Here is a 14,721-nt window from a genome sequence, read left to right on the forward strand (position 1 = left end):
AAAAAATAACAGCCTGTTAACTAAAGCTGCTTGCAATTTAAATATAACTAAAAGAATTAATTAAAATTAGTGGAAATGAAATCTACATGCTGGAAGAAACATCTGCAGTGTAACAGCATCACCTAGCGGTTTTGAACAGCAAAGAACAAAATTATATATACTAAGCTAGATCTATTTTATATTTAAAATATAAAAATAGTTGCTTTGTTTCAGAAAGCACCTGTTATTTCCTAAGCCAACAAATAGCTTTGCTGAGAACAGAGCTATACAGAACCTCCAGAACTTTAACCATGTCTGGAAAAAGCTTTTTTCATGGATTTGAAGGGTAAAGACGGGACAAAATAGCATTCCAGGGTTCATGTATGGTAAGTCAATGTCCACGTAAGTCTTTTAATGAACATTTAAGTCTAGTATCAAATAAGAATCTCTCTTTATAGGTCTGCAAGAGATACAGTAGCACCTTTAAAGACCCCCCCAAGCCTCCCTGAAGCATCCTAAAATCTGATTATAGACTCTGTGGGCCCAATCCACACACCCCCATTGCATCATTCTCTCCTGTAGTGCTTCATGTTGGCAAGTCCTTAACTACCTGGCACTCATGACAGCTGTTCCCCCCCTCGCTCACATGACATGCGCACACCTAATGGACCAAAGCAATACTGAATCAGAAAAATATTCCGAAACAACTGTAATGTAATACCTCTGTGTCTAGAACATTTTCCAAGGACTAACAAAAATATCACAAAAATTGCAGACTCAAGTGCACCAGTACTCTTCATCAGACTGGATGTTTGATACCCCCCCCCTACACATACACACAAAGGGGCAAGGAGAGAAAGATGTCTCATGACATGATGGAGGAACCCTAACTGGCAATCTGTAGTCTTCACATGAGCTGACCTGGATAGCCCAGCCTAGTCCAATCTTGGCAGATCTTGGAAGCTAAGCAAGGTTGCCCCTTTTTAGTATTTTGATGGGAGACCACCATGCAAGTCCAGGGTCGTGATGCAGAGGCAGGCAATGGCAAACCACCTCCGAACGTCTCTTGCCTTGAAAACCCCATGAGGGGAGGCCATAAGTCAGCTGTGTCTTGACGGCAAAAAAAGAATTCTTCAAATGGAAAACAGGATGAGATGCAGACATAAAAGAATTACATGGTGTTGTGTGCAAAACAGGTTTCAGGACACACTGAAGACCCCCCCCCCCAAAAAAAGACAGTCTCTTCTGAGAATACAAAAGTCACTAGAAAAAAAGTTGGTTTTTATATGCCGTCTTTCTCTTCCACTTAAGGGAGACTCAAACCGGCTTACAATCACCTTCCCTTCCCCACAACTGACACCCTGTGAGGTAGGTGAGGCTGAGACAACTTTAACAGAGCTGTGACTTGCCTAAGGTCACCGAGCTGGCTTCGTGTGTATGGAGTGGGGAAACAAATTCAGTTCACCAGATTAGCTTCCGCCGCTCATGTGGAGTAGTGGGGAATCGAACCTGGTCTCCAGATCAGACTCCACCGCTCCAAACCACCACTCTTAACCACTACACCACGCTGGCTCTCCAGCTAGCTGATCAGATGTCCCCTCCAGACACAGCATGCAATGCTCGCTATTTTTAAATGATGCCAGGGTCCCTTTAACTAATCAGGTCAGAAGCATGGTGAATGTTCAGCCTCTGCGGATAGTGGTCTCCAGGGATAAACAACCAGGATTCTTTTGGCACTTTAAAGAGAGCCAGCGTGGTGTAGTGCTTTGAAGCGGTGGACCAGGTTTGATTCCCCACTCCCCCACTTGAGCAGCAGACTCTAATCTGGTGAATTGGGTTGGTTTCCCCACTCCTACACATGAAGCCTGCTGGGTAACCTTGGGCTAGTCACATTTCTCTCAGAACTCTCTCAGCACCACCTACCTTACAAGGTGTCTGATGCGGGGAGAGGAAGGGAAGGAGATTTTAATCTGGTTTGATTCTCCTTAAAAGGTAGACAAAATAGGCATATAAAAACCAACTCTTCTTTTAACAAAATGTTACTAGAAACCACTAAACCTTGTTAGCCTTTAAAGTGCCACAAGACTCCTGTTTATTCATGGTATAATTAAAATGCTTTTCGAATATTTTTATTGTATGCGGAGAGATTTAATAAGCTAAAACATATTTCTGATGCTAAGCAATTAACATTATAGATTAGAGGACCAAGAAATATGTAACATAAGGCAACAGCTTAAAAAAGCTTAGAAAAGTCACTTAAGAAGCTCAAATATGCATAACCAATGTTTAACCTACTGCTGTTGAATTTTTATTTTCTTGTTGTTTTTATTTTAAGTTTAGCATATAATAACGAGTTATTAAAAAGGAATGCTTTAGATTTTTTTAAAAAGAGGTAGCAGTCCTGAACCCACTGTCTCTGTGTGTGTAAAGCACCATCAAGTCATAGCCGGCTTATAGCAACCTGTAGGGTTTTCAAGGCAAGAGGCCAACAGAGGTGGTTTGCCATTGCCTTCCTCTGCATAGCGACCCTGGAAGTCCTTGGTGGTCTCCCATCCAAATACTAACCAGGGCCAACCCTGCTTTGCTCCGAGATCTGATGAGATCAGGCTATCTTGGATCATCCAGGTCATGGCAGTGTCAATAGTTAATCCCATATCCTGCTATTATGTTAAAGGAAAGGGGAGGGGAAACCCTTCTTCCTACATTCTCAAAATAATTCATATACATTACAATTCCTTTTTTGGCTCAGTGTATATAAAAAACCAAAAAAACAGAAGTCCAGTGGCACCTTAAAAAAGAAAGAGGAAGCAAAGAGAGGCCTAGCATAATCAAGCAAGTGAGCTTCTCTATGCGGGGACCCGAATAACTGTGGCAGTTTTATGAATGATGGGACTGGTCAGATGTGCTACAATAGACTAACACCACTACCACTCTAGAAACAGCATATAATAATCATGAACTAAGCTTCCCGATAGGTTTGAAGTTAGCCAGGCAGACCCCCACACACACCAAAAAACCCACTCACACCCACTTTATAAATTGTCACTATTTAGAAGGGAAACTGGCAAATTGAGCCAAGTGTAACAAATATAAAACCATATATTGTCGAAGGCTTTCACGGTCAGAGTTCATTGGTTCTTGTAGGTTATCCGGGCTGTGTAACCGTGGTCTTGGAATTTTCTTTCCTGACGTTTCGCCAGCAACTGTGGCAGGCATCTTCAGAGTAGTAACACTGAAGGACAGTGTCTCTCAGTGTCAAGGGTGTAGAAAGAGTAATATATAGTCAGAAAGGGGTTGGGTTTGAGCTGAGTATTGTCCTGCAAAAGTATTGTCCTGTAAGTATCAAGATAATGTGCTAATGAGGGTATGGTATGTTAATATGGAACCATTGTATCCTGAAGTGATCTGTTAATGTGTGTAATCCAAAACTAATCTGTATGGCTATTGTTGAATGTTGTCTTTGTCTGGAGGTTTTTCAGGGCAGGAAGCCAAGCCTTATTCATTCTTAAACTCTCCTCTTTTCTGTTAAAGTTGTGCTGATGTTTGTGACACAGGGTCTTATTCCAAGACACTGAAAGACTGGACAATTCTACCAACTATTTTGTCAGATTGCACAGAGAAGCCATTGAAATTCACAAACATCAGCACAACTTTAACAGAAAAGAGGAGAGTTTAAGAATGAATAAGGCTTGGCTTCCTGCCCTGAAAAACCTCCAGACAAAGACAACATTCAACAATAGCCATACAGATTAGTTTTGGATTACACACATTAACAGATCACTTCAGGATACAATGGTTCCATATTAACATACCATACCCTCATTAGCACATTATCTTGATACTTACAGGACAATACTTTTGCAGGACAATACTCAGCTCAAACCCAACCCCTTTCTGACTATATATTACTCTTTCTACACCCTTGACACTGAGAGACACTGTCCTTCAGTGTTACTACTCTGAAGATGCCTGCCACAGTTGCTGGCGAAACGTCAGGAAAGAAAATTCCAAGACCACGGTTACACAGCCCGGATAACCTACAAGAACCAATAAAACCATATACATGCTGAATTTTTTTCTCCCTCATTCTAGTATCCTGGCCTAGAGTCTGGAAATTTGCATCACGGAAGTCAGAGCTTTCACTGGTTCCTCCTCTGCAGGCTAAAAATTCAGGAAACAGGAAACAGACACTTTTATTTAAAGCCCTTGGTGGTCTTCAAAAAAATGTTAAATTTATTTAAATGCCACCTTTCCCCTAAGGATCAGTACCCACATTCATACAGACACTGTTCTCCTGAGAGTGCATCACTATAAATTTGCTGAAATTCATGCTACCTTTCCGGCCAGCCATGCAAGGTAGTAAAGGGCCACATTTTTGTACAAGTCCCCCATGCGTCATCCTTGGAAGCAGACAAAATGGACTTGGCATTATGTGAGAGTGTATATGTTAATTATATCATACACACAAGCAAGCACAGGGTCCCTGCCCCCAGGAGCTTACAATCTAAAGTGTGTCTTATGCATATGTACACACTTGTCTTTGCCAGCAAAAAGCAGCAATTTACCTATTTATCCATAGGATTTAAATGCTGCTTCTCCATCTAAAGGCAGCTCACAACATAAAAAAACAGGGGTAAGAACAATTAAAATTAAAGCAGCGAGCCTAACGAAAGCTAACCCAGGCGGCAACAAACCAGTTCGATCTGGCAGCCATAAAACCTACAGCACAGAAGAACAGTATTTCATTTCATTAACCTTTATTGGCATACCAAAAGACAGAGATAAAACAATATACCTCCGAAGGGCAATACATATAAGTTACAAGTCGGGTTAATAAAACTTTTCTTGTTCTTTAAGAACTCCAGCAAGAAATTCAGCCAAAGAAAAAAAGAGAGGGTTGGTTACCTACATCAATGAAAGGATACTAACTGTTAAAAACTATCACGCTGATCCAGATAGTTGATACCAAATTTTAATAATACATGGCATGGATGGAGTCTGTTTCACCTTAGCAAACCATTTATGCCCCAATGCAGCAAAAGAAAACTTATTTGAAACCTTATTCAAGAATCTGATAGCTTACCATCAGGGAGAAATTGTATTGCTAGGAGACTTCAATGAAGTTATTAATCCTGCTATAGATAAATCGCACAACGGTGTGTCAAGAAAGCTACCAAGAAATGTTTTTAAATACATGAAGGAATTTAACCTGACTGACGCCTGGAGAACAAAAAATCCTAAAACAAGAAATTTTAGGATCATGATCGCTCAAGAGAAACTTGCATTTCACTTCATTACTCCTGTATCCCTTGTACTGGAGCAAAGTAAATAGCAGAAGAACAGTAAAGGACGACATGCAGCAAATGTCACTGTGTACATTCATCCTTATTTTAAAAATAAATAAATAACAAGAGTAGGAACAAAACCCAGACAGCGAGCTGTAGCCCTGGAATACATCCCTTCAGACTACGTTTTTCAAACGCTTCCCTCCCTACAGAAATATAAAGCAACCCATTAGGAAAGCAGGCAGGCTAGTTTCAAGTACAGGGGACAATAAAAAATATACATACAGCGATCCTCCCCCGTCCGCTGAACGAAGTGGTGCAGTCCCCCCCTTGCTGCTGCGACCGTGGCCCGAACCATCAGTCACGGCAAGGGGGAGGCGGCTGCTGTTGGTCTGAGGGAAACGGACGGGGTTGGGAGGGGGGTGAGGCAGTTTTGGCGGGAAGCGCCGAGGCGGGCCGGCGCGCTTCTCCCTCAGGCTCGGCTTCTCCTCCTGCTGAGGGGGCCTACCTTTGCTGAGCTCGCAGGGCCCGACGTCGAGCACCTCCTGGGCCGTCTGGAAGCCGGCCGCCGCCAGCTTGGCCCGCAGACTCGGAGGCAAGGAGAAGCTGCCCAACTGCCTCTGCTCCATGGACGAGGCTCGCGGCCGTCGGGCGGCTCCCCTAACTGTCCCCGCCCCGGACCGGCCCCCTTGGACCGGCTCCTTCCCCTCCCTCAGAAGAGCCGCCGCCATGACTCTTTCAGGCTGCGGTCCTAGGCGAGGCTGGCTCGGGAGTAAAGCCCTCCTAACCCAGGGGAGGGATGACATCCGTGTCAAAGATGAGAGGAGAATGATGCCGTTAGGCCGGTTTCGGTGTTCTTTTTTTGAGGAGAAAGTTGGGTTGTAAATAATACTAGAACACGGGGTCGTCGTCTGAAGCTGGAGGGTGAGAGATTCAAAACGGATACAAGGAAAGGGCAAGATATAGAGAGTAGGTATGCAGCATGGCTAGTGTCCGTTTTAACTAGTAGCCATGAATACCCCCTCTCCTCCATGAACATGTCCGCTCCCCTCTTAAAGCCTTCCAATTTGCCAGCCATCACCACATCCTGGGGCAGGGAGTTCCACAATTTAACTATGCGTTGTGTGAAAAAATACTTCCTTTTATCTAGATCAGGGGTGGGGAACCTTTTTTCCACCAAGGGCCATTTGGATATTTATATCATTCATGGGCCGTACAAAATTATCAAATTAAAAATTAGCCGACCAATACGTATCTCCACGGCCCGGGTAGGAAAGGGTTAACATGGTTTCTTGGGCAGTCCTAGCAGCTCCATAGCTAACGACTCTTCTGCAAGGGGGGAAAAAAGGTTCCTTGGTGAAACACACACACATCTGCCTTGAATAGAGGCTATTCCTGTCCGTGGGAGGGTGCGGATCACCAGTCTTGGATCCTTCTGAGCTAGAGATCTGCCAGGACCCACAAAGGGCCAGACCAAATCATTTCGCGGGCCTTAAACGGCCCCCGGGCCTGTCGTTCCCCATCTCTGATCTAGATAATTCACAGTGGGTAGCCGTGTTAGTCTGTAGTAGTAGAAAAGACCAAGAGTCCAGTAGCACCTTAAAAAAGGTAAAGGTCCCCTGTGCAAGCACCGGGTCATTCCTGACCCATGGGGTGACGTCACATCCTGACGTTTCCAAGGCAGACTTTGTTTGCGGGGTGCTTTGCCAGCACCTTAAAGACTAACAAAAATATTTTCTGGCAGGGTATGAGCTTTCGTGAGCCACAGCTCACTTCTTCAGATACCTCAGAGCTGTGGCTCACAAAAACTCATACCCTACCAAAAAATATTTTTATTAGTCTTTAAGGTGCTACTGGACTCTTGCTCTTTTCTACTACTGCAGACAGACTAACACAGCTACCCACTGCGAATTATCTAGATAAAAGGAAGTATTTTTTCACACAACGCATAGTTAAATTGTGGAACTCCCTGCCCCTGGATGTGGTGATGGCTGCCAGCTTAGAGAGCTTTTAGAGGGGAGTGGACATGTTCATGGAGGAGAGGGGGTATTCATGGCTACTAGTTAAAATGGATACTAGTCATGCTGCATACCTATTCTCTCTAGTATCAGAGGAGCATGCCTATTATTTTGGGTGCTGTGGAACACAGGCAGGATGCTGCTGCTACAGTCGTCTTGTTTGTGGCTTCCTGGGGGCACCTGGTTGGCTGCTGTGTGAACAGACTGCTGGACTTGATGGGCCTTGGTCTGATCCAGCAGGGCCTTTCTTATGGTATAACCAGAGCGCTGAGGCCAGCCCTGAGTTCTGGAGACACCCCCGGTTGGCCTTGGAGACCATAAAAAAAGAGAGAGAAAAGGTAAAAGTGGGACCTGCGTGGATCCTGTCTAGCTACACAAAAGTCATTTACGCAGGGGAGGTTTTTCCATGGATTGGCCGCTCTCTCGATGCACATTTTTGCCATCTGAAATCTCAAAACTCTGCATGGGGGGCTTATTTTTTGAATGTTGAGAATTCAAATGGGGGAAATGTGCATCTGGAGAGCGGCCAATCCAAGGCAAAACCGCCCATGCGTAAATGGCCAAAGATAGTGTGTGTGTATGTTAAGTGCCCTCAAGTCGCTTCTGACTCATGGCGACCCTATGAATCAGTGTCCTCCAAAACGTCCTGTCTTTCAAATTGAGGGCCATGGCTTCCTTTATAGAGTCAATCCATCTCTTGTTGGCTCTTCCTCTTTTCCTGCTGCTTTCCACTTTCCCTAGCATTATTGTCTTTTCTAGGAACTCTTGTCTTCTCATAATGTGACCAAAGTATGATAGCCTCAGTTTAGTCATTTTAGCTTCTAGGGTCAGTTCAGGCTTGATTTGATCTATAATAACCCACTTATTATTATTATTTTTGCAGTCCACTGTATCCGTAACACTCCGATACCACATTTCAAAGGAATCTATTTTCTTCCTATCAGCTTTCTGACACAAAGATAGACCATGGGCAAATTCCACCTATATCCACTGTCGATTATGATTCTTGGGAGTTGAAAATTTTAATGTATGGGGTGATTTCTAATATAACTTTTCCCCAGAATTTTTGCAGAATCAGGCAGGACTACCACATATGAATATAATCAGCAAATACCTGCCTACAGCACGGTGGGGGCTTACTTGCAAGGATGCAAGAAAATGTGTACTGGATTGCACCCTCTTGTAACAAAAATAGACCTTTGGAGCATGTGTGAGGAATGCAGTTTCCAAGTTCTTGCAAAGCCCATCCTGTACAATCTTAGGCTGCTTTATGGGGAGGGGGCAAAATAAATCATGCCACACCAGGGTAGGTGCAGCAATAAGCAGGATGTGAGAAGATAACAGTCTCCCTGTCCTTGCATCACTTGCTGCCACTGTGCTTTTCCTTTGTTGCACCTGTGCACAGATGTGAAAACAATCACTTCTTAGCTTCTATGTCAGGAAAAATCCCTTTCTGGTAGCAGTTTTATTTCTCAGTGCTTTGAAAAAGGGGCCATTTCTCCCTAAACTGTATTTGAAACTAGCTCCTACTCTGGAGTACCTTCACTCACAAATTTGCATCAGATAACAACTCATATGTGCAAGTTATATTCTGCAATTGGCAGGTTCCATCTGTGCTCAGGCACCAACCTACAGCTGAATTCTATGGCAGTTGAGAATCAGCCCACTCTGGGAAAAGTGGTCAGTTAGTGTTGGTAGTGGGGAAATGTGTGTAAAGTGTGTGTGTAAAGTGCCATCAAGTTGCAGCTGACTTATGGTGACCCCAGCAAGGGGTTTTCAAGGCAACTGAGAAACAAGTGGTTTGCCATTGACTTCCTCTGCGGAGTCTTCCTTGGACTTCCAAGTACTGACCCTGCTTAGCTTCCAAGATCTGACAAGATCGGGCTCTACCATGCCGCCTTCCTTCCCAGATGGTGTTGGGGGAAGGTTAATTCATTAATGGAATAGCTGGGGAGCGAAACAGATAGAAATTGCTGGTGATTTAGAGGGAACTTTTGGCATTTCCCTGGATATAGCAGGGGATTTGTGGTTTAGACGAACATGAAGAGATTTTGTCGAAGGCTTTCACGGTCAGAGTTCATTGGTTCTTGTAGGTTATCCGGGCTGTGTGACCGTGGTCTTGGTATTTTCTTTCCTGACATTTCGCCAGCAGCTGTGGCAGGCATCTTCAGAGGAGTAACACTGACGGACAGTGACAGAGGAGTAACACTGAAGATGCCTGCCACAGCAGGCACTGAAGATGCCTTTTCCCAGAGTGGGCTGATTCTCAGCTGCCATAGAATTCAGCTGTAGGTTGGTGCCTGAGCACACTGAAGGACAGTGACACTGATGGACAGTGACAGAGGAGGAACACTGAAGGACAGTAACACTGAAGGACAGAGGAGTAACACTGAAGAGACACTGTCCTTCAGTGTTACTCCACTGAAGATGCCTGCCACAGTGTCACTGAAGGACAGTGACACTGACGGACAGTGACAGAGGAGTAACACTGAAGGACAGTAACACTGAAGGACAGAGGAGTAACACTGAAGAGACACTGTCCTCTGAAGATGCCTGCCACAGCTGCTAGCGAAACGTCAGGAAAGAAAATACCAAGACCACGGTCACACAGCCCGGATAACCTACAAGAACCAATGAAGAGATTTTGTTGAGAAATGTAGAGAATAAGAGTATGAAAATGGAAGAGGTAGTTTAAGGGAAGGATTAAATGTATGGAGACCTTGAGGAGAGGGCACAATAAAATTAATCAGTGCTATTTCTCAAACATTGTACTTAGAATTATCAGAAGTAGGATTTGCCTGGAAAAAATTGTATAAAAATTGATCCCACTATAAAATGGAATATAAGCCAATTTGGGTCCTCATTGGGGAGAAATGCAGGGTGTCAGTGAATTAAAAATACTTTTAATGCAGTAAGGGAGTAGGGTTGCCAGCTCCGGGTTGGGAAATATCAGGAGATTTTGGAGGTGGAGCTTGAGGAGGGTGGGGTCTGGAAAGGGGAGGGACTTCAATGCAATAGAGTCTAATTGCCTAAGCACCCATTTTCTCCAGGGGAACTGATCTCTGTTGCCTGGAGATAAGTTGTAGTAGAAGGAGATCTCCAGCCACTGCCTGGAGGTTGGCAACCTTATAAGGCTTTGCACAGGTAATCCACAGCAAGTACAAAGCTGATTCCTTTTTTATCATTTTTGGGAATGGGTTGGTCTAGACAGGGGTCCCCAACGTTGGGCCCATGGACACCATGGTGCCCACCGATATTAGAAAGTGGATGTGGGCAGGTCAGGCACTTGCCCACAAGACTTCTGATTGCCAGTGGTGATCTAATTGGCTGGGGAAATTAAAATAATGTTTCAGTGGCAGCTGCCACCAGCATTGGTTTTATTCACTGTCACTCTTCCAGGGTATTTTAAAAATTCCTCCTTTTCCCCTGCACTTGGGCTTCCTGTGCGTGTGTGGCTCTGCCTCCTGCAGTACCCCTTTTATGGCTGGCTCCACCTTCTGTGGCAGACATTTTGTAGTTGTAACTAATACCCTGCATCAGAATTTGAAAAGTGCCCAAGGGCTCATAAAGGTTGAGGACCCATGGTCTAGACCAGGGGTGTCCAATCTTTTGGCTTCCCTGGGCCACATTGGAAGAAGAATTGTCTTGGGCCGCACATAAAATACACTAACACTAACTTGGGCCGCACATAAAATACACTAACTCTAACGATAGCTGATTCATAATGTTTTAAGTAAGTTTATGATTTTGTGTTGGGCTGCATTCATAGCCGTCCTGGGCCACATGTGGCCCAGGGGGCGAAGTTTGGACAAGCCTGGTCTAGACACATGCAATTCAGTCCTTGTATGCATTTACTCAGAGCGTAAACCCCACAGTGGGAGTGAAATGTGCAATGCTGGGTCACAGCAGCATTGACTTGACTTTTTTTTCTCCTGATTGTAAAGTGAGAGGATTGTAAAAATCTTCCTAACTATAATTCTGTTATCCAGGACTCATGGCCCATGCTCTTCCCATTCCTTGCCCTGTCCAGCTTGGCAAGTTTAGAACAAATTCCCTGGAGGCAGAATTGCACGAATATGTACAGGAAGGGAATTGCAAGAAAGTGAAGAGGCTTCTGCAACAAGGTGAGGGCCTCAGTTTTTTCCCGAGCTATTTAGTAGGTGTTTTTTAATGTAATTGCGCATGTAGAGAAGAGCATACATAACCAATGTGTAGTTGAACAAAAACTAGAAAGAGCTGTTTTAAAATCGCCGGTCAGCCATGAAGCTTACTGGGTCAGTTGCTCTTTCAGCTCAACCTCCCTGACAGGGTTGTTGTGAAGATTAACTGGAGGAGGTGAGAATCAGGTACACCACCCTAAGATCTGCAAGGAGGAAAGTGTGATAGAAATGTAGTCGACTGGTGATCTCCTATACCATATTGGCTTGTGGGAATACTCTTCCTTTAATTGGTAGGGTAATTAGGTTATATTTGAGGGCGCCATCAATATATAGGATAAGATTATGTTTTAGTCAGATCTAATTTGTATGATTTCACTGTAAATTTTACCTACATGTTCTCAGCTGCCCTGAGCCTGGTTCACAGGGAAAGGGTTGGGTACAAATGGATTACAATAATAATACAGGTTGAGTTTCCCTTAACCGGACATCCCATATCCAGACTGATCTGAAAACCGGACCTTTTGAGCTGGCATGCAGGCTTATCCCTCAGCAGTGCCATTCATGGTTCAATGTACACAAAATTATTAAAAATATTGTTTAAAATTACCTTCAGGCTAGGTGTATAAAGTATATATAAAACATATAAAAAACAAATGAATTTCGTGTTTAGACTAGGGTTCCATCCCCAAGATATCTCATTATGTATATGCAAAAATTCCAAAATATTGCAAAATACAGAAAGATGATAAATACGGACCACTTCTGGACCCAAGCAGTCTGGATAAGGGATACACAGCCTGTAGTAGTAGCAGATAATGTGAACCCAATTATAATACAAAATTGAGTTTTTATTCTTTTTAATATGTAAGAAAATGTGCTTTTTTGTTTTGATTCCTTTGATTTTGATTTGAAGTAGCAGAGCGGTGAACAAATGTGAATTTTTACCCAGGAAGTGTCTGCTTCAAATCTTACTGTCACTCAGTGTTTTTTTGGCAAGGCACTCTCTTGCGCTCCATTTTCTATTTGCAATATGGTGATATCTGATTTACAAGGATCGCTGTAAGAATCGAAACAATAAGATAACATTGTCAAGCGTATGGGGAGCGTAACAGTTTGAGACAGAGGTGTTTTCCTCATGGGGACAGGCCTGAGCAGAGCCCCATTGCTGCAATACAACACAGCAGCAACAGAGCTTCCACGTGGTAAGTGCCTCTGTTCCCAGTCCCCTACCAGTGGCCATGACTTCCCCCTGCACAAGCAGGGCTTTTCCTGGTTTTTCTTTCTCAAAAATAAGTTGCAAAGCATGTTCGGGAAAGATTGGAGAAAAGCCAGGGAAACCAGGGCAGATAACCTGAGTGGAAACAACTAATGTGAAGAAGAAGAGTTGGTTTTTATATGCCAACATTCTCTACCTTTTAAGGAGAATCAAATCGGCTTACAATCTCTTTCCCTTCCTCTTCCCACAACAGACATCTTGTGAGGTAGGTGGGGCTGAGAGAGTTCGGAGAGAACTGTGACTAGCCCAAGGTCACCCAGCTGGTTTTATGTGGAGGAGTGGGGAAACGAATTCGCTTCACCAGATTAGAGTCCGCCACTCATGCAGAAGAGTGGGGAATCAAACCTGGTTCTCCAGATTAGAGTCTGCCACTCTTACCCACTAGACCATGCTGGGAACAGAATACTGCCAGCTTGATTCACATACAAAAGGAAACGAGTGTACTTTGAAAACAGCTGCCAAAAGAAGACTGATCACTTGAGAAAGGAAGTGGCAATCTGCATTCTCTTCTTACAAGGAGGTAGAGCAAACATCAAGGACATCAAAGCAACCCCTACACATGAGCAGCGAACTCTAATCTGGTGAACTGGGTTTGTTTCCTTATTCCTATACATGAAGCCAGCTGGGTGACCTTGGGCTAGTCACAGCTCTCTTAGAGCTCACTCAGCCTCACCGGGTGTCTGTTGTGGGGAGAGGAGGGGGAGGAGATTGTAAGCAGGTTTGAGCTTCCTTAAAAGGTAAATCAGCATATAAAAACCAACTCTTCTTCTTAACATATTTGTACCCTATGTTATCTTTAAAAAGGTAATAAATAATAATAAAGTAAGTGGAAATTTGCCCTATGTAGAATAGGTAATAGGATTCTGTATGTTTTGCTTGAGTCCAAGTTTTGCTTTATTCAGTAGGATTTGCTGTTAGGTAAGCCCACAAAGGAGTGGAGCCTGGCCTAACCTTCCCATTCAGGGGGGCTTATTCCCAGATTACAATGCCTTTGCTAAAAAACTTCTATTCAAAGACAAGCTTTTGTACAATGCAGCCCACTGCTCAAACACATGAGGTAGATGGTCAGCAGTCAAACGGCCATGAACATCAAGAATCAATTGTTGTCGGTTTTGATATTTTTATATAAAATTCAAATGTCAAGAAAAGTTCAGTAACCATTCACAGTAAAAGTAAGTGTTGATCACAGTATTCCTAGTTTTGGTAAATTGCCTGAGGCTGCAATTCTACTTATCAGGGAGTATGTGTTGTTGAACATACATCTTTACAATTGCACTGTCACAGGTGAGGACTCCCTGGTCTTTTCTGAAGCCTCAGGAAATGCAATCAGATGATGAATTCTAATTCAGCAGTTTCACATTGCTGTCTTCCTAAGAAAGACTTTTATTGGAGAATGGTGACTTCTATGTCACCAACAACTGCAACTGTAAAGTCTTACATGCTTTTGTATGTGAATTATCTTGGTGGAAATCTTTACAACTGTCCTGTGAGGCTGGCCAGCAGTTTACTGCCATGTTCCACAGGCTGAGTGGCTTACTTAATGCCTAGGGTTGCCAACCTCCAGGTACTACGGTAGCAGGAGAAATCCTGTTGTTGCAACTGATCTCTAGCTGATAGAGATCAGTTCACCTGGAGAAAATGGCTGCTTCGGCAATGGGACTCTATGGCAGTCACGTCCCTCCCCAAACCCCGCCCGCTTAGGCTCCACCAAAAAAACCTCCCGCGGGTGGCGAAGAGGGTCCTGGCTACCCTATTAATGCCACTATCTGTGATTACTCAGGGATAAGTTTGGCAATGCTCAGTAGGGCTGCCCTGTATATGTACGAAAAAATTCAGTTTTTTCGAGTGGAGGAAACATTTGAATGGCGGCTTCCTGGCTTATAGAGCATTTTCATGCAATATGTCCCATTTGCAAATTTGCTCTTAAGTAAAACGCGGGCTTAAAGAACCAGGAATAGCCTCATACAAACTGCACGGCATTGAAATAGTTAATTGCCGGCGCT

The 14,721-nt window shown here is 43.8% G+C and overlaps 1 protein-coding gene across 2 annotated transcripts in view; it reads right to left on the reverse strand.

Moving 5' to 3' along the window:
* RAD51C (RAD51 paralog C) overlaps window positions 1–5,894 on the reverse strand; it is a 41,916-nt gene extending 36,022 nt beyond the window's left edge. For both annotated transcript variants that reach the window (XM_056865183.1, XM_056865182.1), the window contains exon 1: window positions 5,773–5,894. In XM_056865183.1, coding sequence (XP_056721161.1) covers window positions 5,773–5,893 — 121 coding nt within the window. In that variant the 5' untranslated portion in view covers window position 5,894. The remainder of the gene's footprint in view (window positions 1–5,772) is intronic.
* Window positions 5,895–14,721: the final 8,827 nt, after the last annotated feature.

Source organism: Euleptes europaea, chromosome 19 (genome assembly GCF_029931775.1).
Source record: "Euleptes europaea isolate rEulEur1 chromosome 19, rEulEur1.hap1, whole genome shotgun sequence".
Classification (NCBI taxonomy): Eukaryota; Metazoa; Chordata; class Lepidosauria; order Squamata; family Sphaerodactylidae; genus Euleptes; species Euleptes europaea.